This window comes from Scyliorhinus canicula, chromosome 3, assembly GCF_902713615.1.
Source record: "Scyliorhinus canicula chromosome 3, sScyCan1.1, whole genome shotgun sequence".
Classification (NCBI taxonomy): Eukaryota; Metazoa; Chordata; class Chondrichthyes; order Carcharhiniformes; family Scyliorhinidae; genus Scyliorhinus; species Scyliorhinus canicula.
In genome coordinates this window covers 49,231,549-49,255,843 of record NC_052148.1, presented here as the reverse complement: position 1 = coordinate 49,255,843, position 24,295 = coordinate 49,231,549, and the positions used below count along the sequence as shown (strand labels likewise).

Here is a 24,295-nt window from a genome sequence, read left to right as displayed (position 1 = left end):
ATAATCTATTCAGTTGCAAAAATACAGTCAACCATTACCTTAAGACATCTGGTTCAACCATGGTTGATGCAGAGTTGACATACCTCAGCAAGGGCAGTGACATTGGCTCCAGTGTTCTCCATCAACATGCTGCAAATTGCATCGGCATGGATACTAGATGACCAGGCAACTAAACTATGAGAACAGCACTCACTACCTTAGCTATGAAGAATGGCCATTGAACAATATAAGGCCCCTTCCTGTTGATTCCTTTTATCCGCTTTATTTTTGCTGTTTTAAGTCTACATGTCCAGACGGAGCGCCTGGAGAGCGCTCTGAATGAATCTACAGTGAAAACCATTACAGACTGGAAACAGGTATCTTGAACCAAAAGCCTTGCAGGAAGGTGTGCTAGAAACAACCACCTGAAGCACAAAACCTCATCTTTATCCCTTGCACTTATTATTTTACCTCCTCTTCTCCCCTGGATGTTTGGCTGTCTTGTGTGTGTGTGTATATATATGAGGGTGGGATGAGTTTAAGTAGGGGGGGTTAGGAAATTAGATAATAATTAACCAGTTGCACGTGCTGAATATTTAATTGTAGTTCAAGTTAGAAATAAAAAGTAATGGTGTTTAAAGTTACAAACCTGGTGACTAATTATTGGGAAGCCAAGAGCCAAAGACTTGGGGTGTTTTTTCTAAGAATTATTTGTTCATTCAATTGTATTGCAACTCCGGGTCAAGGGGGGCTGGAATTAACCGGGCCCTAGCCCAGGACGTTGTAACAAACAGCATAACAGGAAGGAACCAAAATTGGAAGCAAAATAACGATCGAAAAACACAGCTGATGAGTTTCAGTTTAGTCAAGAGATTAATAAGGATTAGAAAGATCAGTAAATATATTTGCAAATCTAGCTGTATTATTAAAATATTATGTCAAAGGAAGCTTTTGTTTGGTTTGTTCGGTGCTTTATTTGGACATTCTAGCATAAATTGCACTCAATAAACGAAATAAGTTTGCTGGGTGAAATTGCTTAGCTTTTCGTAGTTCTATGCAACTTCTCTTTAATTAAAAGGGTCTTTGCTAATACAACTCAAAGCAGATGCTAACCAAAGATACTTTCTCTTAAAATACTTTTCCTTTCTTAGCAAAGTATCCCTAAACCCCTCAGTACCCTCCTACTATATACAAATGAAATTATGATCCTACATTAGATATTTATTTGTATTGCTAGTTCAGAAGCTAAACAGGGTCAATTCCTCCTCATCATGTGCCAGGCTTAGCTTAATCCAGTTTAAGGTGGTCCACCGAGCACACATGACGGCAACCAGGATGAGCAAGCGCTTTGGGGTTGAGGATAAATGTGCGAGGTGTGTGGGAAGCCCAGCAGACCATGTCCATATGTTCTGGGCATGCCCAGCTCTTAAGGGATTCTGGCAGGGATTTGCTAAGGCAATGTCCAAGATCTTAGGCACGCGGGTGGTGCCGAGTCGAGAGATAGTGATCTTTGGTATGTCAGGCGATCCGGGAGTTCAGGAAGTGAAAGAGGCCGGCGTATTGGCCTTTGGCTCCCTGGTAGCCCGGAGACGGATCCTTTTATTGTGGAGGGACTTGAAGCCCCCCGAGTGTAGAGACCTGGATTGGTGACATGGCTGGGTTTCTTAGTCTCGAGAAAATAAAGTTTGCCTTGAGAGGGTCCATGGTGGGGTTCTCTCGGAGGTGGCAGCCATTCCTCCACTTTCTAGGAGAACACTAAATGTCAGCAGCAGCAGCATCCGGGGGGGGGGGGGGGGGGGGGGGGGGGTTTGTTACCTAATATTGTTCTTTTCTGTATCTTAACATTTATTTTGTTATGTTAATTGTTGCATACAGTTATGCAAAAAAATTATGTTTGTCAAAAATTTTTTAATAAAAATAATTTTTTAAAAAGGGCATTGAGCAAAGCATGTAGGATTTTTGGTTTCATAAATAGAAGTATTGAATGCAAAAGCAGGAAAGTTATGCAGAACCTTTATAAATCACTGGTTAGGCTGAAACTATTGTATCCAGTTCTGGTCACCCCACCTTTGGAAGTGAAAGTCTTCGGATGGGGTGGGGGGAGAGATTCCAGGATGGGAGATTTTGGCTAATCAGGTTTGGTTGGACTTAAGCCAACATCCTCCACCCTATGGCCATAACCTCATAGCCCAGCAACCCCACCCAACCTTTTTTGGCCACTAAGGGCAATTTATCATGACCAATCCACCTAACCTGCACATCTTTGGACTGTGGGAGGAAACCGGAGCACCCGGAGGAAACCCACACAGATACGGGGAGAACATGCAGACTCCGCATAGACAGTGACCCAAGCCAGGAATCAAACCTGGTACCCTGGCGCTGTGAAGCAACTGTGATAACCGCTGTGCTACCATTGCTGCACTGTATAGTGATGTACAAGATTATGACAGGTTTAGATAAGGCAGACAAAAAAAGCTGTCCCAATTAGCTGATTGTATAAGGACGAAGGGGCATAGAATCATCTGGGCAAGAGATGCAGGGCGAGGTGAGGAAGAGGTTTTTTAATGGAACAAATGGTAATGAGATGGAACTCACTGCCTACAGGGATAGTGGAAATGGCAATCACGAATGATTTCAAAAGAAAGTTGGATAGGCATTTGAGGGAAATATACTTGCAGGTTTACAATGATACAGCAGAGCAATAGAACAGAGTGGATTGCTCGACATAGAGTCAGAGCCAGCAGAGACACTATGGATCCAATGGCCTGCTGTGTCATAATGATCCTCCAAATGGCCTTATCCAAATTTGTGACTCCTTGTTCTAGACTCATCAGTCCAAAGTAACATCCTCTAATATTGACCCCATCAAGCTCCTTAGGAATTTTATGTTTCAATGAGATCACCTTGCATTCTTCAAAAAACTAGAAGATATAAGCCTCGCCCACTCAATCTCCTCAGAGGAGACCCCCCTCATGTCAGGAACCAGTCAGGTGAAACTTTGTTATACTCTGTCTAATCAAACAAGGCAAGGAGGCCAAAAATCCTAAGTGCTCAAAATAGTCCAGGGTTAGCCTCACCAATACACTGCATAATTGCAGTAAAAATATATTTACTTGTACTTACTTCGGAGTTAAGTAACAAAAGCTAATGTAATACTTACCTTCCAAACAGTTTGCCGTACCTGCATATCAACTTTGCAATTCATGCATTCAGACACCTAGGTCCTTCGGAATACCAATATTTCCCAGTCTCTCAACATTTTTAAAAAAAAAGTGTTTTTCTATTTATCCTTCCCATGCTCTTTCCTTTCCCACTTGCTAAACCTATTTATCTTGATTTGCAGTTCTATCTACATCCTCACAACTTACTTTCCCAGTTACATACAAACATAGGAATTAGGAGCTGAAGTAGGCCATTTGGCCCTCAACCCTGCTCCAATATCCAACAAGATCATAGCTAATCTGATTGGAAGCTCAACTCCATATTCAAACCAAACTCTGATAACCTTTCACCCCCTTGGGTTATCAAGAATCTATCTAGCTCTGCCTTAAAAACGTTCAAAGACTCTGCTCCGCCCCCTTTTAACAAAGAATTCCAAAAACTCACAACTCTTTTGAGGAAAGAAAATGTAATCTCTGTCCTAAATGAGAGATCCTTACTTGTTAAACAGTGGCCTCAGGTCTAGATTCTCCCACAAGAGGAAACATCCTTTCCACATCCACCCTGTCAAGCCCCTCAGCATAGAAATTACAGTGCAGAAGGAGGCCATTCAGCCCATCGAGTCTGCACCGACTCTTGGAAAGAACACCCTACCCAAGGTTAACACCTCCACCCTATCCCCATAACCCAGCAACCCCACCCAACACTAATGCCAATTTTGGACACTAAGGGCAATTTATCATGGCCAATCCACCTAATCTGCACATCTTTGGACTGTGGGAGTATACCGGTACACCCGGAGGAAACCCACACACACACGGGGAGGATGTGCAGACTCCGCACAGACAGTGACCCAAGCTGGAATCGAACCTGGGACCCTGGAGCTGTGAAGCCATTGTGCTATCCACAATGCTACCGTGCTGCCCCAGCATCTTACATGCTTAAATTAAGTCACCTCTTACTCTTCTCAACTTCAGTGGATACAAGCCTAACCCATCCAATCTCTCCTCACAAGACAATCCACCCATTCCAAATATTAATTTGATAAACCTTCTCTGAACTGCTTCCGATGAATTGACATTCTTCCTTGAATTAGGAGACCAATTCTGTAGTACTCCAGATGTAGTCTCACCATTGCCCTATATAAATGAAACACAACCTCTCTGCTTGCATAGTCAATTCCTCTGACAATAAACAATAACATTCTATTCGCTTTTTAAATTACAGGCTGTACATTAATATTAACCTTTTGTGATTAATGCGCTAGGACACCCAGATCCGTCTGCATCTTAGTACTCTACAATCTCTCACTATTGAGCTAATATCCTTCTTTTTTATTCTCCCTGCTAAAATAGACACATTTGCATTTGTCACATTATGCTCCATTTTACATATCTTTGCCCATTTACAACCTATTTATGTCCCTTTGTAGCCTTTGTACGTCTTCTTCGCAGCTTTAATTTGCCGTCAGAAAATTTAGCAACAATACCATCGGTTCCTTCATCCAAGTCATTTATAAAAATGACTCCAGCATTGATCCCTGTGACACACCGCTTGTTACATCTGGTCAATCAGAAAATTACACTTTTATGCCAACTCTGTTTCCTATGAGCTAGCCAAGCTTCTATTCACCCCGCACATCATGAGCTTTTATTTTCCCGTAAGAACTTTGATGTAGAACGATTTTGAATGTGTTCTTGAAATCCAAGTTCAGCAAATCCACCGGTTCCCCTTTATCCATAGTTCGTTACCTTTTCAAAGAACTCCAATATGATTTCCCTTATTTATAGCCCATGACCAAAGTTTGGGGCAATGCTGAGCCTCCCCCCCCCAATACCAACATCCCACCACATTCACCCCCTTCGCCGACACACACACACACACACCGACACACCGGTCTCCAGGCTACCAAACCCCAATACATCGGCCTCTCTCCCCACCTGGACTCCCAGATCTTCTGACACACCAAATATTATTGAATATAATCCTAACTGACTTAGTCTCTCCTCATATGATAGTCATGCCATCCCAGGAATCAGCCTGGTAAACCTTTGCTGCACTCCCTCCACAGCAAGAACATCCTTCCTCAGATAAGGACACCAAAAACGGAACACAATACTCCAGGTGTGGCCTTACCAAAACATCCCTCTTCATATAATTAAATCCTCTCGCTAAGAAGGCCAACATACCATTTGCCTTCTTTACTGCCTGCTGTACATGGCCGCTTACTTGCAGCGACTGATGTACAAGGACACCAAGGTCTCACAGACTATCCATGTCTCTCAATTTACATCCATTCAAATAACAATCAGCTTTCCTATTTTTGCTTCCAACGGGGGGAGCCTCCAATGGGGTCTGGCCCGCGACCGGGGCCCACCGATCGGCAGGCCAGCCTCTCCCTCACCGGACGTACTTTCCGGCGCAGCCGGCCGCTGAACACTGACCCCACGTTGAGTCGGGGCTGGCGCGCTAAAGAGGTCGCCGGTGCATGCGCAGGTTTGCGCGGCGGAAAGGAGGCTGGAGCGGCGTGAACCGCTTCAGCGCCGTGCTGGCCCTGTGGGAGCCAGAATCGGTCGTAACCAGGCGTTCACGACGGCGCAAACACTTGGGCTCCATATTGGAGAATCACCCCCTTAGTTCCCTCGTCCAAATCATTAATATATAATGTGAACAGTTGGGATCGTAGCACAGATCCCCGCGGTACCCCACTAGTCACTTGCCCATTTATTGCAACTCTTGGCTTTCTGTCTGCTAATCAGCTTTCTATCCATCTCAGACACAACCTGCAAACCCATATGCTTTAACTTTACATAGTAATCTGCTATGCAAGACCTTGTCGAAAGGCCTTCTGAAAGTCTAAATAAACCACATCCCTGGTCAACTCTACTAGCTACATCTTCAAAGAATTCTAGAAGATCTGTCGAGCATGATTCCTCTCTTATAAATCCATGCTGACTTTGTCTGATTATATCGCTGCTTTCCAAATGTTGTGCTATGAAATCCTTGGCAATGGGCTCTAGCAACTTCCCTACTAATGACATTAGGCTCACAAGTCTACAGTTCCTTGTTTTCTCTCTACCTCCCTTTTTGAATAGTGGTCTTATATTAGCTAACCTCTAATCTGTAGGAACTATTCCAGAGTCCAAAGAATGGATCTACTATTTCTAGAGCTGCTTCCTTCAGTACTCTGGGATGAAGATTATCAGGCCTTAGAGATTTGTCCGCTTTCAGTCCCATTAATTTCACCGAAACAATTTCTTTCAGCTCCTCATCAAAACTTTTGTTCCTTAGAACCTCCGGTACATTATTCAAGTCTTCCTTTGTGAAGACAGAAGCAAAGTTATGATTTTAGTTCCTCAGCCATTTCTTTGTTCCTTCTTATGAATTCCCGTTTCTGACTGAAAGGGGCCTACATTCTTTTTTGTCAATCTTTTTTTCTTTATATACCTATAGAAACTTTTACAGTCAGTTTTTATGTTCCTCGCTAGCTTACTTTCATATTGTATTTTCCCCTTCTTAATCAATCCCTTTGTCCTCCTTGCTGAATTTTAAACTGTTCCCAATCCTCTGGTCTATGGCTATTTCTTGCTAATTTGTATCTTCTTTGAATCTAATGCTATCTCTAATTTCCCTTGTAAGCCATGTTTGGCCACAGTTCCCTTCCTACTCATGCGGCAAATAGGAATAAACAACATTTGGAGTTAAGCTATTTGCTCCTTGAATGCCTGCCATTGCGGTCCATTGTCCTTTCTTTCAGTAATGTTTCCCAGTCCATCATAGCCAACTCAAGCCTCATATCATCATAGTTACCTTTATTGAGGTTCAGGATTCTGGTCTCAGGGAGTGGACTCTTTGGTTGAGCCATGGTTTCCAATTGGGGAATACCCGTATTGTCTTCTTTGGTAAACTGTCCTCGACACACTTACTGATGAAGTCTGTGACGGTGGTTGCATACTCGTCCAGATTAGCTGCCGCGGCCTTGAATATGGACCAGTCCACAAACTCCAAGCAATCGTGGAGAATGTCCTCTGATGCCTCGGACCAGCACGCTGGAGTTGTTGTTTGTAAGCTGGTAGTAGGAGTATCGACTTTTGGTTGGATTTGCCAACGTATGGTCGGGGAATGAAGCGGTAGGGGCCTTTGATGCTCGTGTTGCATTGATCCAAGGTGTTTGCACCTCTGGTGGCAGGAGATATTATGTTAATGGAGTTTGGATAGAACCTGACTGAGCTTGGCCTGGTTGAAGTCTCCAGCCATGATTGTCAGGGCTTCAGGGTGATTTGTTTCTTCGTTGTTGATGGTGGAGCGTAATTCGTCAAGTGCTTTCTTCACTTCCGCCTGGGATGGGATATCGACTGCTGTGATGAGTACACAGGTGAATTCACGTGGGAGATAGAAAGGGCGACACGTCACTATTCTAGGTCTGGGCAGCAATGGCACGCAAGGGACACTGCATCCGAACACCAGGAGGTGTTGATGAGGAGGCAAACAGCCCCACCCATTGACTAGCCTGAGGCCATCGTGTGGTCCATCCAGTGGATCGAGAAGCCTTCGGGTTGGATGGCACAGTCTAGTGTGGCCAGAGTAAGCCATGTCTCGGTGAAGCAGAGCACACAGCAGTTTCTCACTTCTCTCTGGGAGGTAAGTCTAGCGTTGAGGTCATCCAGCTTGTTCTCAATCGCTTGGACGTATGCTGGGAGAGTGGTTTTGAAGCCATGTAATTTAAGTCTCACCTGCAGGCCAGCGTGTTTTCTCAGTTTCCTGGGTCGACGGCTGCTCTTGGATGGGAGGGTTGGATTTCCGTAAGGTAGGTGGTTACGTTCGGAGGGATTGTGGATGATGGTAGCGGTGACAGGTTCACTGGAGGAGGTTGTACGTGGGTTGGTCTGGTCTCATGGGGCGGCAATGTCGAGTTCACCTTCCGGTGTGTTCGGGCGGGTACCTGTCGGTCTAGGGTTGGCTCGGGCATTCCCACTTCGTTGGTGAGGCCTTGCGCCCTGTGGTCTAGTCACTGAGATTGGCCTTGGTGGTGGTGGACAAGCTGAAACCTACGTGGTAGGGTCAGGTCACGTAGAATGAGACTAGTTCATAGAATTTACAGTGCAGAAGGAGGCCATTCGGCCCATCGAGTCTGCTCCGGCTCTTGGAAAGAGCACCCTATCCAAGGTCCACACCTCCACCCTATCTCCATAACCCAGTAACCCCACCCAACTCTAAGGGAAATTTTGGACACTTGAGGGCAATTGATCATGCCCAATCCACCCAACCTGCACATCCCTGGACCGTGGGAGGAAACCGGAGCACCCACGCACACATGGGGAGAACGGTGAGGGTGTTTGAGGATTTTGACCCAGCGACAGTGAAGGAGCGGTGATATATTTCCAAGTCAGGGTGACGAGTGGCTTGGAGGGTAACCTGCAGGTGGTGATGTTTCCATGTATCCGCTGTCCTTTCTAGGTGGTAGAGTTCACAAAGGGGTCTTGGTGAGTTGCTGCAGTGCATCTTGTAGATGTTACACACCACAGCCACTGTGTATTGATGGTGGAGGGAGTGGATGGTTAAGGTGGTGGATGGGGGTGCCAACCAAGCAGGCTGCTCTGCCTGGATGGTGTAAAGCCTGCATGTTGTTGGGAGCTGCACTCATCCAGGCAAGAGGATGGTATTGCATCACACTCCTGACTTGTACCTTGCAGATAGATGGTGGCTTTGGGGAGTCAGGAGGCAAGTTATTCATCACAGAATTTGGCCTCCGATCTGATCAATTCTGGATAAAATTTAAGAGGAAACCAAAGAAGATCATGTACATAAACAAACTGTATTTGACCAAGAAAATTAAAATTGCACCATAGATGTTACAGAAACAAAAAGAGACATTTACACAGAGGAATACATGAATCACCCTTCAAAATGCTGGTAATATCAAGAGAAAGATCAGATAATAGTGGCACAATATGCTGTTCAAAGAAAAACCAACAAAACCAAAGAGTACCGTGGCAAAAAGAATTGATCCTGCTATTTGCATTATCACTAATGTTCTCAACAGGCGACAGGTCTTTGATTTATAGATGGTAAAATGTCGAAAGGTCATTCATTGTGTCTGCTCTCCCAGGAATGCTATCTAGCTTATCAAACCCCCTTTGATTATAACTCCTGTAAACACTGCGATGGCTACTATATCTTTCTGGGTTCAACTTTCTGATGGGTGGAAACACTCACGATGGCTATCAAGTTGCCACTGGGATCATTAACAATGCGCTTTGCTTTGCAAGGACCCAGAGGTGTGCACTTAAATTGGCTTTGGAGGGCAATTGCCGACGATTCCAAATTCAATTTCATGTAAAGGAGCGATTTGAAAATCAGCAACAGTTTATTCAGGCGACCACACCTGCTGGAGAGAGCAGTCACATCTCTATACAGGCTATCCAGGATACCGCCTTGTCCCAGTGTCCCCAGACGCCGCTCTAGCTCAAAAGCTCCAGCATCCAGGAGCTGCAGCTAGAGGCACTTCCTGCACACATGCTGGTGCTGGGAACTGGAAGCATTCCTGGTCTCCCACATGGAGCAAGAAGAGCCAACCATGGCTTGGAGCTCTTCTGCCACGTCTTCTCCCTTTCAGTTAAATTAATAATTTCAGTATCAAACAAGATCAACTAGGGCCCTACTTGCGCTCTTCGTTATTATAGAATATATTTATTTCAATGAATCACACAATGATATCCTAACAGTTATACCCAATAGTAGTAGTAAGTATCTACCCAACTGTACTCACCCAAACAGCTGTTTAGATTTCCTTAGGAGATGTAAACGTGCAATCCGATCTTTCTTAGTCTTTTAACCACCTGGTTCTGCTTTCAGATTCACTTTTTCTTTACTCCTTTATCATCCTAGCTTCGTTCCCTAGCTGTTATTTAAGTTTCAGCTAAAGACAGTCCCTAATACCAGTTACTCACCAACCAATCATCTTACCGCCAGGGACCTAGGTTCGATTCTGGCCTTCGGTGACTGTACCATAGACTGCAGAAAAATGCTAACAAAGGCTTTCCTCCCCGATTGATAAAGCTTGATGAGAGTGTGCAAGATAAAAATGCACTTTTATTTCTTATGAAGTTAAGCCTCAACAGTCAGAAAGTCGATTCACTAACTTGGTTATAACCGCTTCCATAAACTCATCAAGAAGTTCGTCGTAGTGCTGTGTACGGTCTCTCTTCTGGTAAAGACCCATGTAAAAGGGATCTTGCAATAGATTCTACAAAAAGAAAAAAAATGCCATTTTGAAGTCTGAAAAGAGATATTCCTAAACAAGTTTTACCATACTCAATGGAGCTCCCACGGAACTCTCAGAATTAGATTATGTAGGGTTTAAAAATGAAAGTACTTAAACTCCCACTCAGAACAAACAAGGAATGCCATCCTGTGCAAACAAAATTCACTCCCCGAACTCCCACCTTTTAACAGTTTAGATTATGAGAGACACAGCGAGACAGAACAAGAGAGGCACATGCACAATGGGAAACAAAGAGACACACCGATAAAAAAGATACATACCCACACAGAATTTTAGCACACCGTTTTTCAGAGAGGGTATATAGTGAATTGTTAGAAAGTGAAACAGAGACAAAAACACCTAACATCATGGTCACTTAATGGTCAAAAGAAGCCATGTGTATAAAACCATAGAGTCCAAGATCTGTTAAATTGAAAGGTTTTACTTTTTTGTTTGTGATCAGCATACATTTAAACATTTGCTCCCAGTTAGTAAATATGTCTTAAACTATTCATAGAATCCCTGCCGTGCAGAAGGAGGCCATTCAGCCCATTGAGTCAGTATCAACCCTCCGAAAGAGCACCATACTACGGCCCAATCCCCCATTCCCATAACCCCACCCAACCTTTTTGGATGCTAAGGGCAATTTAGCATAGTCAATCCACCTAATCTGCACATCTTTGGACACTGGGAGGAAACCGGACCACCCAGAGGAAACCCACGCAGACATAGGGAGAACGTGCAAACTCCATACAGATAATCACCCAAGGCCAGAATCGAACCTGGGCTCCTAGCGCTGTGGGGCAGCAGTGCTACCCCCTGTGCAACCCTTAGTTAGAACTTAAACAGAAAGAAAATGTGTATTTGTGACACCAATCAAGTCAAACAGAAATAAAACACAGAAGAACAAATCAACACTGGAAGCACATGCATCATGATTCACTAACAAAGCTACGTCACTTCTGGAGTACCACTAATAAATTAAAACGGACAAACTTCCACTGAATCAATACATTAAAAGTGGCAGACATTAGCGAGTTAAATTGTGAAGGAGACTAATGGACTAATGCGGACACAAAAAAGCGGACATCAAAATCAATAAGCTCCCAACTTTGGCACCTCTCTACTTATTAGTCCTTATAGATACCAATTCATTTTCATCTTCACTGGCAGTTTACTTTCAAATTAATACAGTATCAGACATTTTCTGGTTGCAAAGGCAAGCATAAGCCTCTTTCAACTATTTAAAAGAGGCACTTTGTTTGCTAACGCTCTTCAGATAATGGGCTGGATTCTCCATTTCAGAGACAATGTTGACGCCAGTGCAGGACTCGTGGAGTTCCGCAACAGCAAAACTGGAGGCGCATCTGGACCGATTCTGCTACTGTTGACGGGCTAGCCGGATTCGCGATTGACACTCAGGAGGCTGACAAGCTGCAGCCGCATAAACACAATTCACTCCCTGCACACTCCATCCCAGCCAACAGGATGGCAGGAAGTAGAGCGGCTCCACGCTTCAACGACACTGAGCTGGAGACCCTCTTGAACACAGTGGAGGAGAGGCGGATGACCCTGTACCCCAGCCCGGGAAGGCCAGTCGGCATCATTTGCCGTGCCTGGGCGCAGGTGGCAGAGGTGGCCAGCGCCGTGGGCAACCCTGTTCGGATCGGCCAGCAGTGCGAAAAAAGCTGCACAACCTCCTCATGGTGGCCAGGGCGAGTAGGCAACACCGCGCCGCTGGCACTAACCTGCGTCCCACAAATCCATAACCCAACCCCAATCCCCCAACCCGGAGGGCGACCGAATCCCCACCCTGAACCATATGTTGGGACCCTTACTGGCCGCCATGGCTTGGTGCCCAGGCCACTGAGGCCACCAGCTACCCACCCGCTGGGCTGCATGCGACGGACTGTCTATCACTGTTGTTTTCCATTTGCCCCCAACCCCCAGAAGAAGGCTGCCCATAACGGCCAGGAGCAGAAGAAAAGTGGAGGACCACCGACCGCAGCAGAGCACAGGGTCCTGGACGCGGTTGGCGGGCCGGAGGAAATAGATGTCGCTAGGGTGGAGGACACGCACGCACATACGCACACAGACACACAGGACCTGCTGGAGATGGGGCAGGTCCATCTGCCGTTCCCCCGCCCCCAGCCAGTGCTACAGCCGGACCTGCCCCATGAGCCGAGCACCAGCAGCTAGAGCAGCTCGGACGGCAGCCCTTGACCAGAGACTATGGACACCTCGGAGCTCGAGCCTGAGGATGACACTGACTTCCTATCACAGCTGTCTCCAACACCTTCCATAATCCCAGGGGCACTCACCTCGGTTGGACACTTTAGTGAAGAGGCTCCTGGGACACTATCTGGGCGCACTACACAGCTGATCCAGTAGAACAGGTTGAGAAAGAAACTCCCGAGGGGGCGGGTGGTTGGAGAGCGGGCTGACCCCAGGGACTAGCTGCCGTCCAGACAGGTTTCGGGCTTCTGGAACGGACAGTCCCATCGATTCTGGAGACGCAGTCGCAGAGCCAGGGACTACACGAGGGGTTGTCGGCAAGCATCCAGCACCTACAGGTGCAGTTGGAGGAGTCCTACCATGTACAGCAGGAGGTGGTGCCGACCAACTCGGCACGGGTCACATCCACAGTGGAGGCATTGGGGGCGAAGGATTTGGCTATGAATAAGCATGTCCAAGGAATTCTGTCCAAGCGCTGGCCGAGGCCCAGGACAGGATTGCTGTCTTACAGGCAACCATGTGCCAGAGCCACCTGGGTATTGCAGCCACAAGCCTGATTTGGCCCTGTCACAGCAGGCCCTGGCTGGGAATATTGGCGGCATTGCCCAGGGGCTGGCCGATGTGACACAAACTGAGATGGTGGTAGCACAGTCAGTAGATGATGTGGCACAGTCCCAGACATAAATGGTCCACTCCCTGTGCTCCATAGCCATGAGCATGCAGACCCTGGCTGAGACCAGAGCGGACCTCCAGGACTGGCATCAGCAAGTAACAGGGTAACTTCAGAGGTAGATCCGCTTGTACCCTTATCCCATGGAGTAGCCCGGGGGCCACAACCGCAGTGGATAACCCCTGTCACCCAGGAGCCAAGCCGGGGCATATAGGACCTCCAAGACGGTGCAGATGCACCTGTGCACTGGGGTCAGAGAGATCCCGGGCAGGTCCCCACCCGGCGCCTGGAAGGACCCGGTGGTGTAAAAGTTCAGGACAACCATCACCTTGAAGGCCACCGGCAACGGGTGCCCTCTCCCATATTCCCGTGGTGTCAGGTGTGCCATGATTTGGCAGGTATGTCGCACCATCTACAAACTCAGCCAGAATCTTTGGCGGCATGCCCAGTCCGGCAGGTCCTCAAATGACAGGGCTGCCGGTACATGTGAGGCCTCATGCGGCGCCTCCTTGGCACCTCATCCTCCTCCTCGGCTACTTGCGTGGCCAGCTCTCCATCCTGGGTGGCTGCCTTCTGTCATGTCCCGCTGTTGCAGCTTCCTCCTCCTCGAGCATCGCCTGTTTTTACAGCCGCAGTGCATCCACCAGGGCTGCGGCAACTAGCAGGAAGGCCACCATTGATAGTTTGATTCCAATATCCATTGTCTGCAGGGGGTGAATAGCCTACATGTCTGCATGATGCTGTACCCCCGTGCCCAACCAGTTCCACCGGGCTACATGGTGACCCTGTCTGGCACTGTATCTGGTCTGCATAGACTTGCTTTTTAAAAAATTTTATGTCATGAAAAACCTGAATAAAAACATTTTCGAAAAAGACAAAGAAATAAAGACAGAGCTGGAAGCAAGATGGCGCCAGAGTGTGGTGACTTCCTACATCTCTTATAACCGTTCTAACCTTTTAAAACTTAATTCTTTTTATTAAATTTAGAGTACCCAATTCATATTTTCCAATTAAGGGGAAATTTAGTGTGGCCAAGCCACCTACCCTGCACATCTTTGGGTTGTGGGGGCGAAACCCACGCACACACGGAGAGAATGTGCAAACTCCACACGGACAGTGACCCAGGGCCGGAATCAAATACTGATCCTCAGCGCCGCAGTCCCTGTGCTAATATGCCACCCTGAATTACTAGATTTACTAACAGAATTTAAATTCTACCAGCTGCTATTGTGGGATTTGAACCCGTGCCCACAGAGCATTAGACAGGGCCTCTGTATTACCAGTCCAGTGGTAACACCACCAAACCACCACCTCCCCCATTGATTTACAAGAAAGTGAAACGACAGCTGCAAGATGGAACATAGATTATAGTTTTAACCATTCAATATTTAATAAGGTCATAATAAATGCTATTAAAAAATCAACTTGGTGAAGCTATCATCCAGCAGATGTTAGACTGATGGCTCAAGCTAGCAGCTTAAAAAAATGAAAGCTTTCTCCCTCCCCAACCACACACCTATTATTTTGGGTTGAAAACCTATATTTAATAAAAGTCCAAAGTATTTTTAAATAGGGTGAATATGATTATCCGGTTAATGTGCTAACAGGTAAAAATGATTAATTTCATCCAGATGGAAGGTGTAGGTGCCATGCAACTACATAATGTACAATTAGATTAATTCAGTTACCTCATTGTCAGTACCCACATCGATACAAACGGGAAGGCACACACGGGGATCTATTCCAGCACATGTTGTATATAGAGTCAGCTTTCCCACTGGTATTCCCATCCCATAAACCCCCAGATCTCCAAGTCCCAATATTCGTTCTCCATCTGTTACAACTACAGCCTAAAATGAGAAATAAAATTAAGATGAGTTACTAATCTAACAAATCTTTCAACGTGCTTTAAAATCAAAGTATTCTCACATTTAAAAACACTATGCAACATATTACTATGTGAGCTGAAACTATTTAATCTTGAATATTTTTGTATACCTGCAGCGCAGTTACGAAAACAATTCAGGTTAAACAGTGCAGTTGAGGCAAACGTACTTAGTTATTCTACAAGAATGTAGCATCAGGATTAACAGTAATGCAAAGATTTAAACGTCAAACAGATTATCTAATTCGCTTCCCATTGCACAGATTAGTAAACTCAGATAAATTTAAACATTAAGGAGAGAAAGGACCAGAAAGCCTAAGTATTAGTTTATACACAATAACAAGAATCTCAGATCGCCATGCCCCAATTGGGGAATGACTCAAACATCAACAACTGTTAAATCAGATAAAACCATTAGACATAGGAGCAGAAGTAGGCTATTCAGCCTATCGAGTCTGCTCCATCATTCACTGAGATCATGACTGATCAGATAATCCTCAACTCCACTTTCCTGCCTTATCCCCATAACCCTTGGTTCCCTTACTGATTAAAAATCTGTCTATCTCAGCCCTGAACATACTTAATGACCCAGCATCTATCTATAGCTCTCTGCGGTAAAGAATTCCACAGATTCATTATCCTTGGGGAGAAGAAATTCATCCTCATCTCTGTCCGAAATGAGCGACCCGTTACTCTGAGATCATGCCTTCTGGCCAGAGACTCTCCCACAAGGGGAATCAACTGCTCAGCATCTACCCTGTCAAGTCCCAACTCCAGCTCCCACCCCAATATCCTATACGTCTCAATGAGGTCATCTCTCATTTTTCGATACTCCAATGAGTACAGTCCCAATCTATATTGAGCTAGATTCTCCGTCGGTAGGATCCTCCGCTTCGCCAGCAGCGCACTCACGCCCGTGGATTTCCCGATGGCGTGGGAGTGCCCACAATGGGAAACCCCACTGGTCGGCTGCCAAGACAGAGAATCCCACTGACCGGGGGGGGGGGGGGGGGGGGGGGGGGGGGGGGGGGGGGGGGGGGGGGGGCACCAGAAAACTGGAACGGGACGGAGAATCCCACCCATTATATTCCATCTGTCAAATTTTTGGCCACCCACTTAACCTGTCTATAGACTCTTGCATCATCCTCACCACTTGTCTTTTTGTGTCAACAACAAACTTGGCAATAGCACATTTACTTTCCTTATTTAAGTCATTCATATTGTAAATAATTGTGGGCCCAGCACTGATCCCTGTGGCACTCTAATACCTACAGCTTGTCATCCTGAAAATGCCCCTCTTATCCCAACTCTGTCTTCTATTAGTTAGACAATCTTCTTTCCATGCTAATTTAGTACCTCCAACAATATGGGCTCTTATCTTATTAAGTAGCCTTTTGTGCAGAACCTTATTGAACGCTTTTTGGAAATCCAAGTATTAGACATCTACTGGTTCTTCTTCATCTATCCTGCTGGTTACCACCTCAAAGAATTCAAATAAATTAGTCAGGCATGACTTCCCCTTCATGAAGCCATGCTGACTCTGCTGGATTATATTATGTATTTCTAAATGCTCTGCTAGTACATCCTTTATGCTGTACTCATAATGTAGCGCATGATAGCAATCACATTTTCCACAGGACTTGAACTGCTCCAACCCTCTTGTTTTTTTTTTCTTTAAAATCCCCACCGTTTAGCACCATAACTTTGTTTCCAAGATACTGTATGCTTCTCTCATTTCTTTAATTATCCACTGCACTGTAACTTCTTGTCCTTTGTGTCTTCAGCATGGCTCACTCCCTTCTCTCTGCCAAACTCAACGTTCTAAAAACTTATTCCATATGAATTATTTTACTCATATTTACAGCCATCCCAGGATCATGCCAGTTCTCATGGTCTCTCTGTTCCTCTGCTTGCTGAGACCGACAAGACATCCTTGTCACCCCTATCCCCATACTCCCTTCAAGCCATCTCCTTTTGTATCTACCCTTGGAAAACAAACTCAACCTGAACCAAGCAGCACCTCAAGAGTCTCAGTACTCCGTAGTCTTGCTTTCGGCTTTTCATTAACTAGTGTACTTCAACAATGAGTGCTGAGGCTCACAAATCTCAGCAAGAGACATATTCCATTATCCCCTTTGCCGCCAAATGCAATCACTGCAATTGTATTGATAGCTGGACACCCCTAAAAGTGTGAAATACAATTCAGATGATGTAAATATTTTTTTGCAGAAGTCAAACTTATTAGACCCTGAAATATTACTACCAAGTTTTAATACTCTGTTGACAAGATTTCAGTTTTTTGCAAGGTTGGTATGTTATTGCAATAATATTCATCCAACAGAACATATGACTATAATGTTTAAATTCTTATCCAGTTAAAAAATGTATTTTTTTTTTGAATGCTCAAGCTCAGAGACTGAGCCGCAAAACCACCTCTCGTTTGAGCATCTCCATATCCCCTCTTCAAGCTAATGTGGTCCACATGATCGACTTTTAAGTCCCTTTCCTGGTTATTGCACAAGATAAGAACTTCAGGGGCTTGGAGGGAGGGCTACAAATGAGCAACAACAGAGAATTGGTTAAAGACAGAAAACAGAGATGAAGAATAAACAAGTAATCTTCAGATTGACAGGCAGTGCAAGGATCAGTGCTTGGACCCAGCTTTTTACAATCTATATTAATGACTATGATGAGGGGGCCCAGTATATAATATATGTAGGTGCACTAATGATACAGACAGGTTAAGTGAGACGAGGAGAAATTATTTCATTCACCCACAGGGTTGAGAATATTTGGCATTCCCTACCAAGAAAGCTATGAATGATTAAGACACTAAAAGATTTGATTCTTAGGGGTCGGTTTGCAGGATTGAAGGAGCTGGAAGCGAAATATGGGGTGGAGCAGGGGGAAATGTTTAGATACATGAAGGTTCAAGATTTTGCCATAAAGGAGATACAGAGCTCTCCGGTAGAGCTGGCCTCCACATTACTGGAAGAGGTGCTGACGACAGGGGTACTGGAGAAGGGGATAGTGTCGGCGGTTTACAGAGCTATTTTGGAAGGGGAGAAGGCACCACTGGAAGGGATCAAAGCAAAGTGGAGGTAGAGTTGGGAGAGGATATGGAGGAGTGATTCTGGTGTGAGGTGCTCCGGAAAGTAAGCGCGTCCACCTCATGCCCGAGGTTGGAGCTGATACAGCTGAAGGTGGTATACAGAGGGCGAGGATGAGCTGATTCTTTGAAGGAGTAGATGTGTGAAAGTTGTGGGGGGGAATAATCATGTTCATATGTTTTGGTCCTGTCCAAAGCTAGAGGATTATTGGAAGGAGGTTTTTGGGACAATTTCTAAAGTGGTGCACGTGAAAGTGGACCCGGGCCCCCAGGAGGCCATATTCAGGGTGTCGGATCAGCCAGGGTTAGAAACGTGTGCAGAGGCAGATGGTGTAGCCTTCGCCTCGTTAATCGCCCGAAGGCGGATCCTGATGGGATGGAGAACAACCTCCCACCCTGTGCCCTGGCATGGTGGGGGGACCTGTTAGAATTCTTGACTCTTGAGAAGGTTAAGTTTGAACTAAGGGAAAGGATGTAGGGATTCTACAATTCATGGGCGTTATTCATTATGCACTTTCAAGAGCTGGATAGTATCGAACATTAGTGGGGGGGGGGGGGGGGGGGGGGGGGGAGAGGAGTGAATGGGAGGGGTGGGGGAGGGGGCCTGTGTGTTAATGGTGACTACAGGTGATTCCTGATTCCTTTTTGTCATTTGTTTGTGTGAACATGCGGGCTAATGTTTGGGGTTTGGTGGGAGGATGGGATCGTTGTTATTGATATGGGGATTGACATATTGGTTACTGATTATTGTTTATTATTGGTGGGTGTAAATTTGGAAGAAAATGTGAAAAAGGAGAATTAACATTTTTTTTTAAAAAGAGAGGGCTATGAATGCTCAATCGCCGAGTATATTCAGGCTAAGATTGATAGATTTTAGGAAAGGAATCAAGGGATTAGGTGAGAAAGTGGAGTTGATGTTAAAGATCATCCAGAATCTTTTTAAATGGCGCAGCCATTTTGTTCACTCCTGCTTCTGTTTCTTATACACTTATTATATTCCTCCATTAACATTGGGAAAAACAAAACCACTGCCGCCAGCCCCACCACAGATTTCATGTTCTTGGCACTGATATCATTCTCTACCCAAATTAAAGAAACAAATCCCTTCTTCCCCATCCCAATCATATCATGATATTTTTCATATGTAACCCTGACAATCAGCAGAGATTAGAAGTTCTCACAAAATCAGCTTGAGCAATACGATAAAAGTTATTCTCGTTAGAACATTGACTGTGGCCAATATTTCCGGCTTTAAATGTCCTCATTTGTGTAATTCCATTACAATTTGAGCAACCCAACGTCCCTGACTGATTAGAATAATTCAGCATTTCACTATTAATGCCGCAGATTTTGACTTTGAAGTACTGGGGAACCAGGATTGAAAAGTGACTGGAAGTAATTTCTGAATTTAGGCAGCACAGTCTAATATTTATGGAAACATCCAATTATCTCAACTGGGTTACTGCCCAATAACGAACTCCAATTGATCTCGTGTAGAAATGTTACCAAATTGCCCAAACATCAAAATGCCCAAACATCAAAACGCACCAAGCTTGGTACCAAACTCTTATTTTTTAAATACACAGTTTATTCTTTACCTTTACATCCGTTTCTGGCCAGTTGTCAAGAATTGATTTAATATGACCTTTGTCCATGATGGAAATAAACAAACCTCTGTTGCAATGTGAAAGAAAAATGAACATAGAAAAATGAAAAGTGAAAAAATTGCAATTTATTCCAAGAACTCAATAATCAAGGAAAATAAAACTTTCAATCTAGCAAAGCTTGTTCTTCCAACGTTAAAATTTGATCTGAGCATTTGAGACATTTTTTGCACCCCTCTAACGTCCTTGTCTCGACTACTTTGCTGGGAAAGGTTTATTCAAACACATCATTCTTAGCTGGAATTTACATCTCAGATATAGACCATTCAGCCAGTTCCACACAAGCCTCCTCCCATTCTATCTCTACCCTTCAGATTATGCTTCTATTCCTTCGCTCTCATTAGCGTCCCTTAAATACATGTTATTCACTTCTAAACAATATAGTCAGATCCACATTAGCGTGAGTTAAAGATATTCATCCTGAATTCTTTATCGGCTTTTAGTGAGTTGTATTTACATCTCCTAGTTTGGGATTGCACCACAAGCGTAACCATCTCTCGATCTACCTTATCCAATTAGTTTCACTGATCTGTTCTTTCTCCATAGCCCTGCGATGTGCCCCACCAACCCCAATCCTTTGAGAGTTACCGATGAATTTTGTCCCACTACCCTTTCAATCCAGTGCAATCCAGATCATAACCGCTGCACAAGAATAATTAATTTTACATCTGGCTTTTTTTTACCGATGACCTTTTATCTGTACACTCTGATTACTAATCTTTCTGCTGTCCTCCCAAGTCATAAATTAATTTGATGTAATGTGCACTGTTAACCACAGAACAATCAAAACTATTGGCCAGTTAATATCTATAATTGACATAATTATACTAATTCCACATTATTGGAATTAAATCTAATCGGAGGTCAGCAAATTTTATTTCTGACTCAAGTGCTTAATGTAGTTTAAACATTGGAACAGACTTGGATTTAATAACCACTCGACATGCATTCCCATGCATCGAAAAATCTAAAGCTCCTTATATCCACATCTTCACACTTAAGTATAGGGGCTGGGGTGGTGACAGGCTAACAGGGAACAGTTTTGGTTTCTCTTCTTGTGATGGCTTTTAAGCTGGATTTTAGGTAGAAGAATAGATGATTACTATGAGAGATTTAGACGAGAAACAATTGGAGCAAGCTCAAATGGAGCGTAAATATTGGCATGGACTTGTTGGGCCAAATGGCCTGCTTTAATGCCATATATTTCATGCAAGGTTCATTAGTTTAATTGCTGGGATGAAGGAGTTGTCTTGTGAGGGAGAGTTGAGCAGATTGGTACTATACTCATTAGAATTTGGAAGAATGAGAGGTAACTACTGAAACACATTATTCCGAGAGAGTAGATACTGAGAGAAGGTTTCCACTCATGGGGGGGGGGAATCGAAGACTAGGGGGTATAATTTTAGAATAAGGGTCACCCATTTAATACAGAGATGAGGAGGAATTTCTTCTCTTGTTACTCTTTTGAATTCTCTTAGATAGCAGTGAAAACTGGAGTTGCACAGGTTTTTGAGCTAGCGTGGAGTTAATGATTATGGGGAACAGATTATAGGACAGTGGAGTTGGGGTCAAGATCAGCTCAGCCATGATTGTATTTAATGGTGCAGCAGTCTCAAAGGGCTGAATAGCCTTCGCTTGTTTCTTATATTATAACAATAGAGATTTAGGTGGAGGGAAGTTGAACTTGCTTTCTTAAATCAAAGCAATTCACAAATAAATCCCTCAAACTTCACAAAGCGCTTCACTTTCAACTTCTGAAGGGCTGTGACTTGTAATGTAGACAAGTACTACAGCCATTTTTCACAAGATCAGACAATCAGCAATGAGATGACATAAATTAGTCAGTTTCTTTGTAATAATAATAATCTTTATTGTCACAAGTCGGCTTGCATTAACACTGCAATGAAGTTAGTGTGAAAAGCACCGTGTCGCCACATTCCAGCGCCTGTTAGGGTACACAGAGGGAGAATTCTGAATGTCCAAATAACCTAACCAGTACGTCTTTCGGGGCTTGTGTGAGGAAACCGGAGCACACGGAGGAAAACCACGCAGACACAGGGAGAACGTGCAGACTGCACACAGCACACAGACAGTGACCCAAGCCGGGAATCGAACCTGGGACCCTGGAGCGGTGAAGCAACAGTGCTAACCACTGAGCTGCTGTTCCGTCGAGATTTAATATTTTTTGAATTATGTTCCACCGCAATCAAATCTCAACATGGTCAGATAAGTATCTTTGGTTATAGAACATCAGACTTGAGAAGAACATTTTAATCAGGATTATTGATCTAAAGTGCAGAAGGGGCAGCATGGTAGCATAATGGTTAGCACAGTTGCTTCACAGCTCCAGGGTCCCAGGTTCGATTCCCGGCTTGGGTCACTGTCTGCGCGGAGTCTGCACGTTCTTCCCGCGTCTGCTTGGGTTTCCTCAGGATGCTCCTGTTTCCTCCCACAGTCCAACGATGTGCAGTTAGGTCAATTGGCCATGATAAATTGCCCATAGTGTCCAAAAGATGGGGAGGGGTTACTGCGTTACAGGAATAGGGTGGAGGTGTGGGCTTGGGTAGGGTGCTCTTTCCAAGGGCTGGTGCAGACTCGATGGGCCGAATGGCCCCCTTCTGCACTGTAAATTCTATGATTCTAAGGGCAGTCTTGTGTCAGTTTTTTTGTGCAGCATGGGTGAAAGGAAAAAGTGCAGCAAATGTGACATTCTTCCCTCCTTTTTTAAAAAATGGAATAAAATGAAGTAAAAATCTGCTTTGTGCCATAATAACTCATTTCAATATTATCTCTACTTTTTACATTTGTACCAGTATAGTAGAGGCTATGTTCACATCAGTAGGAATCTTGGATTACATTAGGTTTCTTGGTAATTTCACAGCGCAAGAATATCTTGTCTGTCTTCTTGCCAACGAGACAAGGGAAATAAGGTGGGAGATTTCATGGAACATGATAAATATGGAGATGCTAATAATGTCATAAAACAGAAAATGCTGGAAACACGAGTTGATATTTCAACTCTCTGACCTTTCAAAGACCACAGCATTTGTGGTAATGCTCACATTGGTGAATATTTACAGCTTTTTTTGTTTTAATTTCAAATAGAGCATCTTCAATGTTTTGCTCTGTCAGAATTATCGTTTCTTCTTTGAATGCTGCTGGAGTCTTTATTTTCGCTTGCACCAGAGCAGGACTGAGCCAATAGTGGGTAAAGGATTGGCTGAGGTTGTAAACGTTGTCCCCATCAGTACACTCAATTAACTTTCCAAACTCATACATGAACATCAATAACGAGAACAAGGCAAAGGAGATTCATCTCTCAACCCACAATATAGCACAAGTCAGCCATCTTACAGAGGACACGAGAAGGATCAAGGAATAAAAAGGATTGCTTTACACTTGTATTGGTTCCTCCTGGTCCAAGCTTTCAAGCTTAACTTACTTAAAAGAGCAATGTGTATACAAAACCTATAATTTGAATGCTGTAGTCTAACTCTCCATCCTCTAATTCGTTTTCAACATGAAATCAAATACAAAATATTTACTCCCAGTTTTTCAAGCAATTTAAAACTACTCAAACGTGTCACGGGATGTACCTGTACATTTTGGATGTCTCAGTCAAACCACAACATTAGAGAATACTTAGTCATTTCCCTCAATATTTAAAAATGTAACAATTCAGCAGGTTGTACTTCCTTTCTTATATCAAAAGCATCAGAGAATGTTTCAACAGACTCAGTTTTCGTTTCACTTCCTTTCTCAGCAACTCAAAGTTTAACTTTGTCCCAAGACTCTCGTATTTGGGAAGTTTTGCAAACACTTTCCTTGTACTCAGGACAAATAGAAGAAAAAAAACAGAATTGTAGTCTATCCAGTAACATTTGGAATATACTATCGTCCCCCTGAAAGAATAAGTGTGTGTTATACCAGCCCTTGACAAACTCAAGGGCACGACCCGCGGGGTGGGTCACGGAGCCGTCCGGCGCGGCGCTCCCAATCGCGCAAATCTGCGCGCAACAGCCACAGCAGCCGGCTGTTAATAACGCCGGCCGCTAGCAGCCTCAAAATCGCCACAAACATGTAAAAAAATGCGGCCGCACGACGCATGCGTGGCGCCGCTTGTTTTTCTTTTTAAAAAGGTTGCAGCTTTCTGTTTTACAAGTTCGGGGGGGTTTTATTCATATATTTTATTCATTTAATTTTTATTTTGATCATTTATTTTATTCATATTTTTTTTTACAAGTTTGGGGGGGGTTTATTTGATACGGTTTTACAGGAAAAAAAATGCAGAACTTTGGATAGATGGATACTCCATACTTCCCGACACCGG

The 24,295-nt window shown here is 44.3% G+C and overlaps 1 protein-coding gene across 3 annotated transcripts in view; it reads right to left on the bottom strand.

Moving 5' to 3' along the window:
- The window catches only part of me2 (malic enzyme 2, NAD(+)-dependent, mitochondrial), a 110,189-nt gene that overhangs the window by 51,492 nt on the left and 34,402 nt on the right, over positions 1-24,295 (bottom strand). For all 3 annotated transcript variants that reach the window (XM_038790515.1, XM_038790517.1, XM_038790516.1), the window contains exons 5-7: positions 19,900-19,975; positions 14,996-15,157; positions 10,281-10,384 (exon numbers count right to left, since the gene is read on the bottom strand). In XM_038790515.1, coding sequence (XP_038646443.1) covers positions 10,281-10,384; positions 14,996-15,157; positions 19,900-19,975 — 342 coding nt within the window. The remainder of the gene's footprint in view (positions 1-10,280; positions 10,385-14,995; positions 15,158-19,899; positions 19,976-24,295) is intronic.